General features: G+C 40.5%; 1 protein-coding gene across 1 annotated transcript; it reads right to left on the bottom strand.

Annotated features, from left to right (window-relative positions):
• Positions 1 to 10013: 10013 nt before the first annotated feature.
• Positions 10014 to 18659, bottom strand: asb1 (ankyrin repeat and SOCS box containing 1). Its single transcript, XM_044366636.1, has 5 exons — positions 18371 to 18659; positions 16942 to 17080; positions 15463 to 15765; positions 13806 to 14185; positions 10014 to 10914 (listed from the first exon to the last, which is right to left on the bottom strand). The coding sequence occupies exons 1-5, from the start codon at positions 18465 to 18467 to the stop codon at positions 10784 to 10786; spliced, it is 1050 nt and encodes a 349-aa protein (XP_044222571.1). The 5' UTR covers positions 18468 to 18659; the 3' UTR covers positions 10014 to 10783.
• Between the last annotated feature and the right edge of the window lie 1581 nt (positions 18660 to 20240).

Genomic DNA, 20240 nt, shown 5'->3' with positions numbered 1-20240 from the left:
AACAGCCATACCAGCCACATGAACAAATTAACTCTTTCATTCCCTTAACAAAGCATCAGTCTCATTTCAAAGTTTATATTTTCAAAAAAAAAGGTAACAGAGCTGCAGAATAACCATCGAGAAGTTGAATAAATTATACAGACACAGATCATTATTTTTTATGAAATGTAACAACACATAACATCACATTCAGAATGTAGGATCAATATATCAGATTATAGTTTCTGGAGTTTAGATTTACATGTTTTCTGACACTGAAATGACTGTATTGGGAGAATAACAATCTGTTATTTGAATGATATAGCAAAAGAAAGGGGGGAGAATAGCCATCTTGACAAATCATTTATTAGTATGAGTCTGAATCTTATATTTCCTAAGACACAGATAAAAACATCTAAGAAAAAAAGCAAAATAATTTCTTCGGCCTAATTTCTCCTTTGAATAAATTGTCATTTGCTTCAAGAAAGTTCCCAAAACAGAAATGTGCGTGCTGGAGACAAGTGAAAATATCTCGCACCATATGAAGAATGTTTCACCTATTTAAGTAAAACCAGATTTTATGTTTCAGTCACAGAGTGAACGGCTTACTTTTGTAAGTGTGTAGAGCTAGGTTTTCGCTGTTGCCAAAAGCGTTTTCCTAAATGTCTTTTTTTAAACTTTTCTTGCTTTCTCTAGCAGATCTGGGAAGCCGCTTATCAGTGGAGGAAATGGTCGATTTGATGTGGTGTTCCACTGTGGCCTTGCAGCTGAACCTGTACAGTCGGACAAACATGCATGCACTCTGTGCAGGCTTCTTTTAAAGCGTCAGTGTGTCATCAAACATTCTAACTTTATACAGATTTCACGTCAGGTTTTCATTCAAAATTTTCAGTCTTTCATTCAGTTCTCTCAAGTTGATCCCTCTGTTACAAAAAGAAGCAAATGCTCTGGAGGCTTTCCATTTTAAAGTGATCAGTTACAGGGAAATAAGTTTTATCTGCTATTTTTTTTAAATTATTACTTACTTAGTGGTGGCAGCATCAGTAGAAAATTAAAAAATAAAGTAAGAATAATGATGCTGTAAATTGTGGGCTTTAATCTAAACATTACCATTGCTTGCTACTTCTATCAAAATACTACAAAACTATTTCAGAAAACAATCATCTCATAGTCAGTTTTTATCAAAATGATGATAATGATGTTATTTTTGGTGCCTTTATTCCTCTTGTGAGTTTAACATCAGTCATGACTTTGCTCCGTTTAGTCAGGAGCACTTCACTGTGAGATAATGTAGGTAAAGAAGAACTTGTGACAGCGACTAAGAGGGTGATGAGTGAGTGAGAGAGGAAAAGGAGGAATGAGTAAGATGAAAGGAGAGTCAATGTGCTGACATAGCCAGTAGAGATTTTATCCCATGCCAGCAGAATAAAGGCACATTTAACTATCTCTCTTTGTAGTTAAAAATAATGTCAACAGGTTTTCTTAAATGTGTTTTTAATAGTGTTGTATTATTAGAATGAAGAAAGTAGGAATTGGGAAAAACATAAAAAATGCTCCTTTTTGCCGCAGCTGGCTGTAAGGGCGTCAGAAGCTTGTTTGATTGACGTTAGCGGACGGGCTACCAGTGCTACACCATGCGGAAGAGAGACAAAGACAAACTGCTGTCGCTATAAGTCATGGATAGCCTGTGTGTTGCTAGCAGGGATTTTGAAGAGCAATGACCAAACCAGCATCTAACGGGTCCAAAGAGATATTTCAAGGAATGTTTACATGCTGTTTAATGTGCTGCAGCTGAGCAGCTAATTGGCTATCTAGCCTGCTACATGATGTTAGCGGTGCACTTTTCCCCGGTGAATGTTTATTTGGTGGCTCTTTCAACAAACTAAGGTGCAGGACAAGATGTGCATGTTTGTAAGTTAGATAAGAAGGAGACTTTAGCAAGGAAAGCTAATGTGGGTTGTTGTTCAGAGTCTATCGCTCTTGTGTTGTGTAGCAGGATGCTATCAGGCTCAGTGTGACCATCTGCTCTGCTTATGATCAAACACCACGTTATCGCTTTATGCAAGATTTGATTTGCTGTATCGAAATAAGGTCTCCAGCTACGTAATCAGATGATGGAATGGTATTTCATCAAAATAATGCAAAACCATGAATTCAAAGTGTTTAAAATATAAATGTCTCACCTTTGGTTTCAGATTTTTTCTCGAAGGAGAACACAGGACAAGTGATTTACAGAGCAGATATGTGAGCTGTAGTCAACCAAAAAGAGGTTTAATTTCAGTTGGACTTTAAAACCGTCCTTCACAAAAAACCTGACAATAAGGTTTTTGGCAGTGATTGGCCATTTCTTTCCTTTTTTTCATCCTTCACACAACTACTTTTATCACTATTCATGTGTACAAAAATATGCAACTCCATGGATGCCTTCTAGGAAAGGCAGTGCAAAAGTGTGTGTCCTTATCCCCATCTGTATGCTTTAACTGCTTCAAGACTACTTCTAAATACACGCAAAAAAACACAGCGTTCTTGGAGAGATCGGACAGGCTGTGGGAAGCAGCCAGAAGGGTCTATGACAGCCCGCTTCCTCCTACTATCTATGTAGGCTGTTGTAGGTGTAGCGCACACAGCAGACTACACATGGCAGATTTGTTATTTTATGCCACGAGCCCAAGTATTTGCGGTAGTTTGAGTAAACACAAAATACTCAGAATGCTGAATATTTGCCTTGTGACCATAATATCAGCAAAAACTTTGAAGGTATTCAACTTGACACAGGACCCCTCTGACCAGCAGGGCCTCAGGGCTATCAGTAAAAATGTGGGTGCCTGTAAGGTCCTTATCATTTTTGTTTAACATGCTGTAGTTACCAAACTAATTTGCAACAGGTCACTGCCACACAGAACTGTGCAGGGCAGTTGCCCAGTTTGTCTTGGGTCTTAGCAGGTTATGGTGTAAGGAGGAACGTTGGATGGTAAATTAGGAATAAGTTAGTTCATTATAATCCGGATTTGTGTTTTCATAAGTGACAAAGCAGTTTGTTTGTTTTTCCAAGACCTACAAGTTGAAAGTGCACAGTGCAGCAACTGATTCAGTCTTCAATGTGTTTTTTTATACATTTCTCAACAAATCTCATGTCAGTATTTTGATGTTTAGATTTTGTATTGTATCAGTCTGCCCCCCCCCTCCGATTTTACAGTGAAGAGAGTGCGTCACTGCCAGCTCCCCCACGCCAAGTGATCAAGTGATGTTGTTCTGTAACTGACATTTCCTCTCTCAGGGGAGGCAGGCCCCGTTTTCCATGCCCGCAGGTTCCAGCTCTGGTGTGGGATTCCCAAGGCCTCAGGAAAGCACAGTTTACAACATTCCCACAGTGGTGGCCACTGAATGACTCTCTTCCTCTTCTCCTCTCTTCTGTTTAACTGGGGTTTCTTCTTGCCCATGTTGTTGTCAGGCAGTGGTTTGGGAAGCTGCCCAATGGTTCCTGGTTCTTTTTGTGAGGGGGACAAGGAGGAGGAGGAGAAAGAGGAGGAGGACAGGACCCCGCAATCCACCCACCTCCACCCCAACCCACAGTCCCCCTCACCCTGCCGTCCACGATAGCTCCACAGCTTTGTTCCCCATCCAAGACATCCCTTCAGACTCCTAACCACTGGATCTTCTCAGTGGCGGAAAATCCTTCCCATGAGCAACTAGGCTCTACGGAAGTAATTAAACATGGGTAGTTTGGTGTAATGGACATTGTCATGCTGCCATTAACTGGTCCCCCGGCTCACCAACTCAGATACACAGCAAAAAAAAAGAAAAAGAACTGTTTGTTCCTAAACTTTGCATTTTGACATACAGCAGAGCAACAATCTGTCAACTTCCCATGCTCATGGGAAGACAGCATATAGATGTCAACAGGTTCATCACATCTGTATATTTCAGTGTTTTTATGTACTATGTTCAAATAAAACAGTGAAGACTGACATGAATGATAGAATAGAGAGACTCCTACCCCAAAAGCCTCTCATCCGAAAGTTTACAGGCAAAACGTCTTCAAGAATCTACAATAAGTCCATTTGCTCTTGACTCAATGCTTTTGGATATAATCCAAGACCTGAATGACTGAGAATCTTCACAGACAAAGACTCCTAACATTAAACTTAAGGTTTTTTTTAACAAATTGACCAGACTATGAGTGTTTAGCCATGCTAGCCGCTCTGTGAGACTTTACAGCACAGAAATGTCTAACAACATGTTAACATGCTCACAATGACAATGCTAACATGCTGATGCTTAACAGGTTTACTGTTTACCATGTTCCACATCTTAGTTTAGTGTGTTAGCAATTAAGCTAACATTCGCTAATTACCACCAAACACAGAGTACAGCTGAGGCTGATGGGAATGGCATGCGTTTTGATGAATATTTGATTGACCTAACAATGGAGTGAAAAATGTGAAAAATTAAGGGATTACCAAAGTTATTACAATTCACCCTGAGGGGAACATGACTGTGTGCACCAAACGTATTAGCAATCCATCCAGTAGTTGTTGAGAAATTTCAAAAAATCACAGAAGTGAACATCATGATGACGCATCCTCTGGGGACCATGAATGTCTGTACAACATTACATGAAAAACTGATCTGTTTTTGAGATACTTCAGTCTGGACCAAAGTGGTGGAGCGACCAACCAATCAAAAGAACGACATTTACAACCTTAGCAATGGTTTAAAACTATGTGCACTTAAGAAGCTTAAACTTACACTGCTTTTAGAATGATATAATCATTGAACACTGTGGCTTCACGTTACCTGTAAAGCTGCTTGGTTAGATGTTTAACCAGCACATTTTTCATCATGCTCCGATTCCAGTTACCATAGTTTGGATCATAATGAACTGATGATGTTATATAATGTCTAATTAGTAAAGTATTATACAGGTCAAGAAGAGAGAAACCAGCCAGTCACATTAGATCTTTTTTCCACACCAGGCACAGAGTCCACTGCTCATTTCCAATCATCACCGCTAATGTCATGGATATGGATAATATTGATCTAATACAATATTTCACTTTTTAAAGACTTTACACTAATCACAGCTGTGTTCAAACTTTTTCCTCTTAGTTTCTAAAGCTTCATTGTTCTTGAAAGGCAGACCATACGAGACGAGCTGTATTACACACGCAATAACTAAATATCCCTTAAATGAGAGGGAACTAATTAAGTATATAAGAGCCAAGTTACAGACTGCGACAGTAATTACAGAAGCAATCACTTCACATCCTTCCTGCCCTTGCCACATTTCAAGACTACCGGCTCCTTTGGAAAACAGTCAAATTAAGACTCATTAAGCCGCTCTGAGGTTTTTAATTAAAACACACTTTTATAAGTTAAGATTCTTTCAATATTTCCAACCATATACTCCTTAATTATATCAATAAAGATGAAGGAATTCCCTGTGTGTGTTGCACCAGAGCACTGATTGAATAGTTTATAGAGCAAGACGGCCTTAATAGAGGAAAAGTGCTTCCGGACGTGTGGTTCTAATCCACATGTGCAGAGTTACACTAAGACACGAAAAATGAAAAATGATCAATATTTTCAGACTCATTCATCCACACCCAAGTTTTCATGTTTAACTGATCTGACACGAGCTCAAACGGAAAGAAGCTGTTTTTCTTGGACCGCTTAACGACAAACTCAGTTTCATGTCATCTCCCTGTTTTTTTTTTTTTCTTCTCAAATATGAGTCACGTTAGACGGTTATATGTTTAGACCGAGTCCACCGCTCTTACTGTGTGGCAACGAAAGGCGCTTCAACCCCTAAAGCTCTAATTGCATTGGGTCAGACGCATAATACCTGTGTGTGTGTTCGTGTGTGTGTGTGTGTGTGGCAGCAGTAAACACGCAGTGATGTGATCATTGGAGGAAACTAAGAGTTCCGGAGCGCCTGAGGAATGAGATCATTCAAATTAAAGCACGTGGCAATTACCAAATGGTAATGCAAGTGCAGGAGAGCAGGCAGCCTGATAAAGTAGACACAAAGTGATCGTGGTGGAACTGTTAAGCAATTTACCGGAGAGTTTTGATGTAAACAAACAAAATGTTGTCCTTTCGGTCTTGCGCACATAGTCTATACTTGTTAAACAAACACCACTAACATATTCACGACACTCACACGCACGCACACACCAAAAGAATTTTATATGAAAACACCAGTTCCATGGAAAAAAACCTTTAATCCAGGTCTAAAAGCTGTGGTCGCCCTGTGAAGAGATCAGCCTCCTAAAACGTTAGCTGCACAGCATTTAACATCACTTTGCAGGCTGGTCCCCAGTTGAAGCGGAACACTGTGGTGGTATTAGAAGAGGCTGTTGAGATTTTGATTGCAGTTTGTGGTGCAAATAAACTGTGGAATGAACAACACCATTCAGCTTTTCCAGACTCCCAGTGATTTTCTGAGGAAATAAACCATTTACCATCACTGTTTCTCTTTTCTTTCAAAGGCATGACCAAAGAAAATCACTTTAGTGTTAAAATACTGTTAATGTTGATCATGATTTGAAGTTGTTATGTACAAATCAGTCACCAATAAAAAAAAAAGACTTCCTGACATTAAACATTAAGCCTTCAAAAGAGGACTGAGTCTGTGAAAGAGAACCACCTTTGCTTTAAAAAGTGTAATTTTCCAAGAGTTGTTTTTTTTCTTCTGTAGCGATATCTTTCACATCAAACTCTTTCAAACAACTATAATGAATTTATTCACAGTGGACATACAATAAACAGAGCGCCTTCCCCAAATGAATGGCAACATAAAATAAGTTTGACTTGAAAGAGAGGCCTCTCGCAATGGAAACTCCCCACAGGAAGATAGTGGTTTACCAACTGTCCAGTCTCTGCTTCACTCTGCACTGGTGCAAAGGGGCTCATACTGTGTCTTGTTTGTGTTCTGTTAATGAAAGACTAGCTGAAATGCGTTCTGAAAGGATGAAGCCCTTGAGGACAGATGCTGAATCCTCTGTTCCAAACTCAGGAAAGGCTGATGGAGAGAGATGGAAAGAAACAAAGAAATTGTAAAAGAAAGAAAGAAAGGGAGACAAAGGCAGTGATGAGAAAAAAAGAAAGAGAGACTGTGAGGAAAGAGAGTGAGGGAAGGGGGAGAGAGATGGTGAGAGATACAGAGATATCTGCCATGCTTGAAAGGAAGACAGTGCCATCTAGAGACATCATGGTAACAGTTGTCCAGTTTTGTCCATGATAAACATGCACATTGGACTGGCAGTGTTATCCACCTGGGACAGGTTAACGGTGGATATTTTCATTGTTTTTAAGTTATTTAACTGGATTTATTATATTAAGTCTAGTTCATTTGTAGATTCCAATTGTGAATTTTACCCTCCCATGTTTGCTGTTTCAAAGGCTGTTATATTCTAGACAAGATTATAATTTTTGGAGGAGCACAATATTTCATCTTTAAAGTGGTCAAACCTGTATAACAAATAATTGATTTCAGTCACAAGCTTTTGTTCAAATCCTTACACACACACACACACACTCATTCACACTCACTACAGTATGAAACATGTTTGCATGAAGGGAACATACAAAGCTTTTTGTCATTTTCTGTTATTTTTATACTGTTGTCGGATGTCTTTGTTAAACATGGTCAAAGTTCCCAAACTTGAGGTGAACATATGTAAAAAATTATTCCTGAAAGTCACTAGCCGGGACTTCAACCTGCTCTGAACGCTCTGTTGATGTGATGACATCAGATTATATGTACATGCCTCCAAATAGCTGTAGCCTTTGTTGCTAACATTGTTCCTGAGGTTGTTCCGTGGGTTGTTTGCATCGTCTACTCGCATATTCTGGATCGGATTCGGGCTTGAACATGTACGTTTCCATTTTGAACAAAGTACGAGAAAAAGAAGTGAAATCCTACTACTACTGTTTGTTTACGTAGCCTCCAGAGCCCCTTGGAAGTCGGCTGAGATGCGGCTTTCGGAAGCTGACCAATCAGAACAGAGTGGGCTCATTGGGGGGGGGGGAGGGGCCTTAAAGCGACAGGAACTAAAACGTCCTGTTTCAGACAGAGGTGGAAGTGAGGGGCTGCATAAAGGACCCGTATAAGATAAAAAAAATGTTTTTTTTGAACTGTAAAGATATTCCAGTAGAGCCCCAGAATATAAATATAGACCTGGAAATGTGCATGATACGTCCCCTTTAATTCCACCCATGGGTTATTTAGACAGAAAACCCAGTCTTTGCCAGACTTTTTTGGATAGAAGGCCCTCATCTCCCTCTGCTGTTGTGCTCCATGCTGCTTCCACTCAGGGTTCCCAGGCTCTGCATTTTCCATGGGGCCAGTTGGGTTTTCACCAAAATGTGGTTTTCTCAACCATTATGACATCCTGGCCCATTTATCAGTTTCATAACAAAAATAAATGTCCCCATTTAGAGCTGTATCAACCTTGTATTCGATTTTATTACTCCCTTTAGAAACAATCACAAATTACGGGACAACAGGGAGAAGCTGGGTTAAAAAACAACACCCAAACCATAATGACGAAACCAAATTCTGTCATTAAGAAAAAGCTGTCTGTCATGACTTTTCATGACCTGTCTTGATCTTAAGATTCTTGGCCTAAATAGTGAACTCAGACAAAATTGAAGTTCTTGTGTGTGGCCCTAAACACCCCAGAAATACATTATCTAATGATACAGCTACTCTAGATGGCATTACCCTGGCCTCCAGCACCAATGTAAAGAATCTGGGTTATCTTTGATCAGGATATGTCCTTTAACTCCCACATAAAACAAATTTCAAGGACTGCCTTTTTTCACCTAAGTTACATTGCAAAAATCAGGCACATCCTGTCTCAAAAAGATGCAGAGAAACTAGTCCAAGCATTTGTTACTTCTAGCCTGGATTATTGCAATTCCTTATTATCAGGCTGCCCCAACAAGTCTCTAAAGACTCTCTAGCTGGTCCAGAATGCTGCTGCACGTGTACTGACAAAAACTACAAAAAGGCACCATCATATCTTAAAGAACTCATGGGGCCTTCAACTATCAGGCTTCCATCTTCCAGTTTCAGTTCGGGAGACAGACACCCTCTCTACATTTAAGAATAGGCTTAAAACTTTCTTTTTTGATAATACTTACAGTTAGAGCCGGCCGAGGCTCGCCTTGGATCAGCCCCTAGTTATGCTGCTGTAGGCCTAGACTGCCGGGGGCCTTCCCATGATGCATTGAGCTCCTCTCTCCTCCTCTCCCTCTCCATCTGCGTGCATTCATGTACTATTAATGCATGTTACTGACTTGGCATCTTCTCTGTTGTTTTGTGCTTTCTCGTCTCACAGGTGACCTTCAGCTGCGGACTGACGGATGTCTCTATGTGAAAAGTGTCCTGAGAGAACTTCTGTTATGATTTGGCGCTATGTAAATAAAATTGACTTGACTTGACTTGGTTTGAACAAGTCTTCAATATTAACAGAGACAGTCTGCTCACCTACTATTTTTGTTGTATTTACTTGGAGAGTAGAAACACATTTTTGGAAACTCTCTGGTGGGATTCAGTCCTAGGCCAGAGGCATTTCACATGTGACTCCAGTGGCAGGAAACCTAAACACCTACCCTGGGTATAAACCTGTAAAAAGAATACATACATAAACAGTATATGAGGGGAATTTCCCTCAAGAGCTGATTAACTACTAATATGCTTGCTGGATCAAAAGCCTGCACCATCTGCGGTTTGTGTTGCCCTCATTTTGACAGAGAGGTGATTTTCTCTCACTGGATTTAACTGAGCTCCAGAGATTCTGTCCATGACACTGGCTGGGATATATTTGTACTATAACAGATCTTGGAATGGGTTGTGAGGAAAAGAGAAGGAATAATTCTCTCATGGTCACTCAAGGAGATGGCTAACAGAACAGGAAGCATGGAAAGTGATCTTACTTTTGAAGAATCTCTCTGCTTTCTGGTGGTGTAGAAGCTCTCCCATGTAGTTTTAGATTATAAAAGAAAAAAACATACAGGAGAGAATATAGGATTATTGCACATTTACTGTATGCAAGTAAAGATGAGATATACAAAGCAAAATACAGTGAGATATCGCATTGAACAGTAGAAATGTATGAGAGAAAAAAAAGCTGAGCAGCAGACAGGCACAATAGAAATGAACTAAATAGACTTACAGCAGCTTTCAGGGTAATAAATATAAAGTTATTATATTCAGCATAAAATTCACTTTTCAACCAATATCACTGTCACGTGAAGTTTGGTAAAATGTGCTTATTCAGTGTTTCTACAAATCTCCCTCTCCCTCTCTACAAATGATGCTGACACATATGTCACTGATTAGACCAAATATGTTAAATTTCTCCGTCTTACATGTTTTTCAGTTAGGATCCAGGACCTTGAATTGATTTGATTAGCAGTTTCTTGCACTTTTCATTACTGATCACTTATAATGTAGGTGATATACAGTATCAGTAATTTCATCATTTTGCCACTCGCTCTGTCCAAGAGTTGGTATTCGCTAACATTGAGAATACATTTACAGTTACCACAAGTCAGGACATATTAAGGTTTCTCTGATAAGTGCAATAAATTATTATAGTAATAGGAAGATATGAAGGAGTGTTACATATCTCTGAATTTCAAAATATTTGAAAAAGAACATTATTAACTGTTTATTATTAGAAAATAATAAGCAATTAGTGAACCGGGATCACAAAAGACTGTATCCTATGGCTTGTCTTTGAGATTGACAAAGTTAAGGTTGGTGTAGCTCTGAAGAAGAAGAGAGGGCGTGTCAGTTTTGGTGAAGCAGGAAGTTCTTGATGGGTTGTGGTAGTGGTAATGACGGTATGTGGTTTAGACGGCTTTTGCCCATTGCTCTTCGGATCCTGATCCGACACAGGTGTGTCAGCCTACGAGGGCATCCTGAGAAGAGAAAAATGAAGATCTCCTCAGCAGCTGCAACAGTGCAACAGTGTACAGATACATGAAGATGGCTAAAATGAACATGTGCTATTTATGCAGATTATCACTCAATTAAAGAGAAACCTTTTTAAATTTTTTCTTTGACATTTATGCTGTGAGTCATGTCAAGTTTTGAACTTTTATGGTCTCAGCTGTCAAAAAACAATGAGAAATAATGATTGTGTAATTCTAACTGCTTCTAAAATAAGTTTCACCAGCTGAGAAAACAGATTTTTTATGAACATTTATGAGCTGAATTCCCTGAAATGAGACAACTATAAAGTGGAAAAGACAACAAGTAATGCTGTCCTTCTTTGAACAAATACTGCAGATGTGCCATAGGCTTTTTTCACAGGAGATATTTTGACCTGTTATAGTAGGAAAAGGACAAATGTTACTAATAATGTTAATAACGGCTCCATTCTATTCAAGCGTCCCAGTAGGCCATCAGTGTGACCGTGAAATCACTCCCTTGTCATTATATTTTACACACCTGTCAGTGATGACAGGTGTGTAAAGGTTAACAGTAGTTTCACATCAAATGCACTAGAGTGAAGCTAGTGAAGTGAGTTGACCTTGGCAAAATCAAGGGGCACTGTGATCCGAGCTGCTGCCCCAACAGGAAAGAAGTGGACGGCTAAGAATGAGGCATAGCAGGCAAAATCTGCTCTCCACCATGGCGACCTCATGGGCCGGGTCCAACACGGAAGAAGTGGCTTGTGGCTTGACGGAAAACAACCTTGCTGGAACAAGGCATCCTCACTAGAGCAGCGGAAGTTGGTCATGGCTGAAATCCCCTGACAGGAGGAGTCGAGTAGATGTGCCAAAGCAATCTAAACAGGGCCAGTGGATGAGATGGGACAGTGTGGAAAAATAGTAGATCAGCTGGAAGGACATGTAGGAGATGAAGTCAACTAGGATAAGTTTCCTCATTCGAGCAACCTACGAAGTCCTTCCTACCCCTGAAAATCTCAACCAATGGCTGGGCAAAGATCCATCATACCCCTTGTATTCAACAGCTTCACTTAGACACATCCTCACCAGATGTAAAGTGAACCTCTCCTAAGGGTGGTACACCTGGAGACACAATCAAGTGCTCAAGTGTCTGTCAGCAACTCTGGAAGGCAGACGAACAACCAACAATGTCTTGCTGCCCAGAACAACCAACGCAGTTATGTCAATTGCCTTTGTTCGGGAAGGGGAACAAAGACAACGGAACATTCCACCAAGGACCAGGTTTGGACAGCTGGACGCAGCCTGGGACTGGCAGATGCTGGTGGACATGGGCCAGCGGATTACAGCCCTGTAAGCATAGTTCCATGATAGCCATCACCAACCTGAGGCCTGATCTGGTCCTGTGGTCCATCTCTCAGCGCATGGTGTACTTTGTGGAGCTCACAGTCCTTTGGGAGGAAGCTGTGCAGGAAGCCTTCAAAAAAACGACAATGCGATATACACAGCTTGCAGTGGAGGCAGAACAGAAGGCCTGGAGAGCAAAGATCTGCCCAGTAGAAATTGGATGTTGGGGCTTTGTGGCAACATCGGCTATAAGACTGATGAGGGATCTGGGGAGCAGTGGACAAGCCCTATGCCAGGCCATCAAGGAAACAGCAGTGGTGGCAGAGCGGAGTAGCCAGTGGCTCTGGCTGAAGAGGAAAGACTTCAACCGGTCTTCCAAATAAGCTGGATAGGCAGATGCAGAGGGGGGTGGTTATGAGATGCACCACTAAGCCTACTGGGGACATCATAGGCCCAGTCCGCGAAACGTTGGTGAAAGTAGGAGCCCACTTGACAACCCCAAAGACATGTCTACCCAGACTTTCTCAACATTGGATTGGATAGAGCAGGTCAGTGTTTCGATACTGGGAGCACGGGAGTTAAAGAGGTGGCACTTTGGATTTTAACATCATGTCCTGTGTATTTGAAAACATCTATAAAATGCAACACATTGCATTGTGGGGATGTTATCAGGAAGTCCATACCATGGACATTTCTTTTTTCATTCTACTGAATAAACTGAATTCCACTGACTCTGACATGTCAAAATGTCTTCTGTGAAAAAAAAAAAAAATCAATTGTACATCACTAGAAGGTTGTGGATAGGCAGTGTCTAGGTATGAATGTTAAAGGTCCAGTGTGTAGATGTTAGTGGCATCTAGCAGAACAGCAGAAATGGAATATAATATTCATAAGTATATTTTAATTAGTGTTTAATCCCATGAAAATAAGAATTGTTGTGTTTTTGTTACCTTAAAATGAGCCCTTTATATCTACATAGGGAGTGGGTCCTCTTCCACGGAGCTCACCATGTTGCAACATATGTATCTGCAGTAGCCCAGAATGGACAAACCAAACAATGGCTCTAGAGAGGGTCTTTAGCATTTTTCATGAGTTTTACTGCCACCGTAGGTTCCTACACACTTGGAAGCGGAGGGTGAGGGGAAGGGTATTCAGTTGGTTGCAATCTGCAACCTCACTGCTAGATGACACTCAATCCTAAACACTGGTCCTTTAAGTAGGGCATCGCTCCAAGAGATTATTTACTCTTTACAGGGCTGAGTGAGACTAACGGGGATGAAGCCTTGCATTGACAACCTGTCTACAGTGCCTTCCATGTGCAAACCTTTTATTTTTTTATATTTTAAAAAGTATACATATTTATTAGAATTCTATACTGCATCGTGATATGATTTTTTCTCAGTGCCTGCTGGGATTTCTCCTCAACGATCTCCCGAATGCCTCTGGCTCTGTATAAAATCCTTCCTTGCACAACTACTGGTTAGGAACATATCAGTCTTCACTGACATCTGCACATTCACAGATTTTTTCCCCCATGTATTATTTTTACTCACTCCTCGCCTCCAGAAAGACCCTGAGTGCCTCTGGATCGACCTTCCGCCGGCTAGGAGCTTCAAACTCCGACTCCCAGGGCACGAGGGCCGGGTTAGCCCCGTGGTCCAGCAGCAAGTGGATGAAGGCCACCTCACATCCATGTCGCAGCACTGCATCCAGCAGGCAGGAGGCCAGGCCACGGGTCAGAGCCTCATGGCAAACAGGCCCAGTGTAGTTGAAGTCAGGCTGAGCGCCAGCCTGGAGCAGCACCCGAAAGCAGTGGAGGTGGTGGTAGGCAGCACTGATGTAGAGAGGACACACCACTAATGTGTTGAGGGTGCGGGCACTTAAGAGGAGCCGGGGACCCAGCTGGTGATCCATGTCAACATCAGCTTTGAACCTGGAAGGGGCAACCACAGTTACCGTTAAACTTTATTTTAATCATGGAGACATCTGAGGAAATTATAGTGGTTGACTGCAGAGAAAATCATCTTAATATAATACCCCAGAGGACTTCTTAAGGATGATGACACAGTATGTAACAATCCAGATTTAAGCCCATAAATTGCGGTTTGGAAATATGTGAGTAAGAATTTCTTTGAAAGCTCATACAGTCCTCATGAAATTAAAGATGTCGGGAAGACATGCTCATGACAGTTTTTGGTATTTGAGTCTTCTCAGATTGTTTGTCTTGTGAGATATTCAAGTGTCAATGTGACTTATGTCCCATGTGGGCTGCTGTTGTTGACTGATGGGACTGGAAAGATTTGTTTTTGTGCAAAAGATAAAAGAAGCCTTTAAAAAAAAAGCCAGGAAATAACCTAAGCAGCCTGAAGCAGTGGAAAATATGACAACATACAGCTAGCAGTGAACCAAAATGATGACACCTTCATCACCATGCACTGCATTGACATAAAATAAAAACGTCTCTAAACAAGAAGAGTGAAGGCTGAAGATAGACTTTTTTTAATCATGGAGAGGAAAACAGTGATTAACAGTAATGTAATTTTCAATTTGCTGATATTCTTTGTGAAGTTAATATTCATAGGTTGATGACCAAAAGAAAAAAAAACAAAAGTTGTAACTTTCAAATTGTTAGTACGCTGCAATATACAGCAAATGTCTCACAATCAAAACAGCAGGAAAAAGTTCTTTAAATCTGTTTTTTAACGTTGTTCTCACCTACTGACATTGTACATGTGACCACATTTGTCACACTAGGGCTGCAACTATGATCATTTTCATTATTGATTAATCTGCCAATAATTTTCTCGATAATCGTTTAGTGGAAAGATATATAGAGAAAAATACCATTTACAATTTCTCTAAGCCCACAGTGATGTCTTCAATGTGCCTGTTTTGTCCGACCAACTGTCCAAAACCTAAATATTAAATTCAGTCATATATGACATAGAAAAGCATCAAATCTTACATTTAAGACGCTGAAATCAGTATTTTGCTTGACAAATGACTGAAATGATTAATCAATTATCAAAATAGTTGCTGATTAATTTTCTATCAATCGACTAAGTCGTTAATCAACTAATCGTTGCAGCTCTAGCTCACTGTACTCACGACCCATATATGAGAAAAAAAATCTAATTTGAGATGCTTGTATAGCTACAGATCACCAACCCAGTACATCCAGGTTTTATTCTGATCCTCTCCTAACCTCACCTGATGAGCTCCTGCAGTATGTCCAGCCTTCCCACCCGTGCAGCGTGGTACAGCGGGGTACTACGGTGGTGGCGGCTTCCGTTGGGGTCAGCTCCAGCTTCGAGAAGGATCCGGACACAGTCCAGGTGACCGTTAACCACAGCTACGTACAGGGCTGTTTGGCCTTTTACATCAACTAGATCCACCTCGGCACCCTGGGCGATCAGATAGGCCACGCACGGAGCGTGGCCTGCTGTGGCTGCAATCCGCAGAGGGGTGCAAGGAAGACAGCCACAACACCACACAGACTTCTCATTGATACGCCTGACACCAAAGAAGAGAAATGAGAGGTTGTAGACTTAGATCCAACATATTGGATTTGAGCAATGTTTACATGAATGTACAATACACTTTCACTGGAATAAAGAGGATTTGCAGCCACACAAATGTATGTAAAAACAATAATTTAAACCAAAGCCTTAAAAATATCATTGCTGTGCTGTCAACAGAAACTAAAATATGTACCACAACTACCTGCTAAATTATACTGCCTTCAACACTACTGCCTCAGCCAAGTTGGCAGGGCAGGGCAAACCCAATGGGGTAAAACCTATTTTATTGAAGCATGTCGTAAACCATGTGGAGTGGAGATGAACTGACTTAAGCCAGTAATAATGGGTTTGCTGGGTGTGGACACAGAGCAAGTATGACTGGAGCATACAACCACTGTGGGATTGGGGTTAAATGTGTGATGACCACTATGAGGTGGTCCTTTGTGTGTCCCTCTGGGTTGTTCCAGACTCTGACACTTCCAGTACCTCTATGCAGGCAGCCTGCCACTAACTCCAGTGTGAAGAGTTTCTGTGCATGATCCCTGCTGTGGCCACCAATTTCAAAGCACTGAAGCACGCTTTGATACTTTTGAGTGATGAAGAGAACAACACCCAGCACATGGCCTCTGTTATGCAGTGTAAGAATGTTCTGTGGTGGGGATGTTTAAGGACATATCCTGTGTCTCTCAAGCTGTCACTCAACACTGCACAGAAACCACAAACCACTTGGTGCCACACATGAACACTCTCTGGACAAAAGCTGCCAGCTCTGCAGTACAACAGTGTTACAGATTATACGGATACAGATTATTGTAAACCCCTAAAAACAATAACTAAATAACTAAAAATGTTGTAAAGGATATGTTTTTGTCAGCACATGTATGTTGCTTGTTGTTGGACACATTCAGTAATCTAAGAAAGCTTTATGTAAAGCAGAGATGTTGTAATATTATCTACCTTTTCTCTTTCCGTCTGTCTTGTCTCTCTACTTACAGTACAATGCTCTCCCTTCACCATGCAGACTGTGTAACAGTAGTGGCTTTGTGTTTTTTAGTCGCCTTAATTAGCATTTGGCTTTTATTGTTTCCTTTATTCTTTTCCCAGTAAAGCGCCTTGTGACTTTGTTGACAAAAGTGTATTTTATAATCTCATTATTACGCTCCCTTACTGTCTGAAGCCGTCTTCCTGCAGCAGGTTCCTCAGGGTATCCAAATCCCCAACGTAGGCCGCGTTGTGGAGCCGCATGTCATCCTGCTCCAGAGGCTTGTCGCAGAACTGCTCCTGGAGCCATTCCTTTAAGTTTCGGCCTGGAGAGGACACAAAGATTTAGGGGAGCTGAACTGTCAAAGCTGGTCTTTTCTGTTCTTATTGTGCAATTTGTCGCCAACAAAAGATTAAATTTACTGTTGTAGAAAGCAAAATCACATCATTAAAAAAGCTTCATACTGTATGTGCTGTAGTCTAGTTAATGCTCTCCTACAGTTTTTCATTAGACTGCATATTCAAAATACCAAAAGGCCCTGATGAATTAGTTGGAGGGTTGGTGGATCACGCTTTTTTTTCTCGCTGCATCATTTGGTTACATAACTGTGCAAGAGTCCCTTCTGAATGTGGGAAGACACACACAGTGATTTGTTACTGACTGACAGGAGGTGCACACAGTAACCAGAACACCTGGTTAGTATATTAGCAATTTAATACAACACTACTGTACAAGCTGTCGCCTAAAAAACTTAGCATAGATGTGACTCAAGGCCTGGCTGACACAGTCTACTTAGAAATTTAACACAGGCTTCCCAAATGTAGTTGAGCTTGAAGGTTTGTCAAAATTCCCAGATGTACTTATAAATTAAACTATTGTGTTCTGTTATTACGTCCATTAGAGCCGCAACAATTAGCTGATCGTCAGAAATGTAATCACCAACTATTCTCATAAACATTTCAAGCAATTTTTTTTTATGGAAAAATGCTAAAAATCTCTGGTTCCAGCTTATTTAATGTGAATATTTTCTGATTTTATTTAGTCCTCAATGATAATAAACTGAATATCTTTGGGCTGTGGATGTTTTTCAGACCAAAACAAAACATTTCAGGTGACATATTTGGCTTTAGGAAATTGTCATTGACATTTTTCACCATTTTAAAGACCAATCAACTAATCAATGAATCAAGAAAACAATCAACACATTCATTAATAATGAAAATAATCCTTAGCTGCAGCCCTGATGTCCATCCCTTGTAGTCATATTTATCTAAACAGCTCTTCCGGTCATTCTCTTCCATTTATTGTAACTCTATAATTAGTATGACTACAAAAATGCAGATAGAGTGTTAGCAGGAGTGTAGACCTCTGTAATAATGAAGCTACAGATGTTGTTTTGAATCCACGGGCCACACCTTATTACGCAGGAGCCACCCTACACAACACATCTGTAATATCTGTGATGCGTATTAAAGCCTGTCTGGATTTGAGTTTGTTATTCTCTCTCTCTCTCTCTCTCTCACACACACACACACATATGGGCTGCACTTGCAGGATACATGCTCCTGAGGACTGATGAATCATCGTAGCTCACAGCTGATTCAGCCATGGTTACCTGCAGCAGTGGCACTGGGCAGATCAGAAACAGTGATGAGCGGAGGGAAACTGATACCAGGCGGCTCGTCAACATCAGCCTCTGGACCCTCGGCCATGCTGCTGAAATGTCACACCGTCAACCTCAAAACTTATTGGTCGATTTCGGCAGCGTACTGACTCTGACTTCCCCCCGAAACCCGACGATCTAAATCAGAGAGGAGACATCAAAATAAACAAAGTTGACAGCGTGGATGACGGTGTCTGCTCAGCTCACTGCGTTACTTCCTGACTGCGCTCAGCTGGACTCATTTAAAGGGGAAACGACGATTTAATGTCTGAACAGAAGCAGATTGGACTCAAGACAGCCGCTTTTCTGTGGCTACAACATCTTATAAAAGGCAAACTAATTGCAAAATAAATCAACAAACTAATTAATTAATTCATTAAGATGATAATAAATGTTAAAAGGAAACATTTTCCTTATTTTAGGATTTTAGAAGTGCAAAACTACCCAAAGTTCCTCCTTCAGAAAATGTTGAACAGTCACAAAAACATATATATATATTTTTAATGATTACTTAATTTTTATGAAGTTTTTTGTTTTGAGTTGTGTATTATTTTTTTCCCCTCAGCATGAAGGTCAGCATGTTTCAAAACCTTCTCCACACTTGGAATAAAGTTTTAATGTGGAAACAAACCACCCTTTATTTATTTTGTTATCCTAAAATAAGTAAAATTCAAATATACTGTGTCTAAAAATGTTGGAATCAACCTTGGAAATATCCAACATGTGTTATGTTTTTAAAAAATTGTCTGCTACAATGCCCAATTCCCAGAAAAATACAGAGGACTTGTCCTCAGTATCCTCCTTGGTAATCCTTAATAGAAATAACATACAGTAGGAGAATATAGGCCATTATAACTACAAAACAGACAAACACAGACACAGTTCTGGTTGAAAAAAAACATAATATTACATAAATTGCACTCCAAAATGTCACTCAATAAGGAGTGTTATGTTTATTTGTGGAACTGTTATGGCCACATTCTGGATGATCATGATAAAGGTCAAAGAGCAGTTAAAAAAGACTCGTGATCCAAAGACCTGATATTCTGTTCATCTGCTGGCTGCAGTGCAGATACTCCTGGATGAACACAAAAACCGATACCTAAAATGTTGTGTCAACCGTCTTTGTGTGTGTCTGTGGCTGGTGGGTGGGTAACATACACCAGAGGCATGCGGCCATCTATGCTGCCTGACGACAGATGAACCATAAGACACTGAGCCTCTGGTGGTGCTCTAAAAATAAATGATCAACAGTGCCATGTCCCCATAAGTGGACAGGTCGCTTACACACTTCCAAGCCCTGTGAACACAACCATATTTCATGGTGGGAAAGGTAATTTGATGTATTGATACACCAGATGCCACATCAGTTAATAACAATAAAAAGTACTGAGAGAACAATAAAACACAGTTCACAGTGATTTTCAAAATATTTTTAAGACATGCAGTATGAATCAAAACGTCAGTAAGTAAGCAGCCAGATTCAGACCCAACAGTATCACAAAGACTTGGAAAAAACAAAGTGCACTTCATCCCGATGAATCCACACGTATGATTTAATGATAATTTAATTAATCTGGTCACGCTGCGAGAGATTTAAAAAGTCCACAAGGACACACAGAAGACAGACCTGCTGAGAAAAGGGAATTAATGACAGACATTAATCAGTGAACATGCACCATAAAAGGCCAGAAAGCTATTGGCATTCATTCTGTAGTAAAATCTGTCTCCAAGTCACGGCCACGCTGCAAATTTGGGAGAGGTTATCTGACCGCTCCAAACTCTATCCCTGTATTATATCCACACAAACTGTAGTTAATTG

This window comes from Thunnus albacares, chromosome 11 (genome assembly GCF_914725855.1).
Source record: "Thunnus albacares chromosome 11, fThuAlb1.1, whole genome shotgun sequence".
NCBI classification, from domain to species: Eukaryota; Metazoa; Chordata; class Actinopteri; order Scombriformes; family Scombridae; genus Thunnus; species Thunnus albacares.
Note: the sequence above shows the minus strand (reverse complement) of the source record. Positions and strands in the feature narration are given on the sequence as shown.

Coding starts and splice junctions, on each gene's coding strand:
- asb1 (XM_044366636.1), bottom strand. CDS start 18,467: ATGGCCGAGGGTCCAGAGGCTGATGTTGACGAGCCGCCTGGTATCAGT. Junction 17,081..18,370: donor GCCCAGTGCCACTGCTGCAG/GTAACCATGGCT, acceptor TGTCCTCTCCAG/GCCGAAACTTAAAGGAATGG. Junction 10,915..13,805: donor GGTCTTTCTGGAGGCGAGGA/GTGAGTAAAAAT, acceptor TTCTCTTCTCAG/GATGCCCTCGTAGGCTGACA.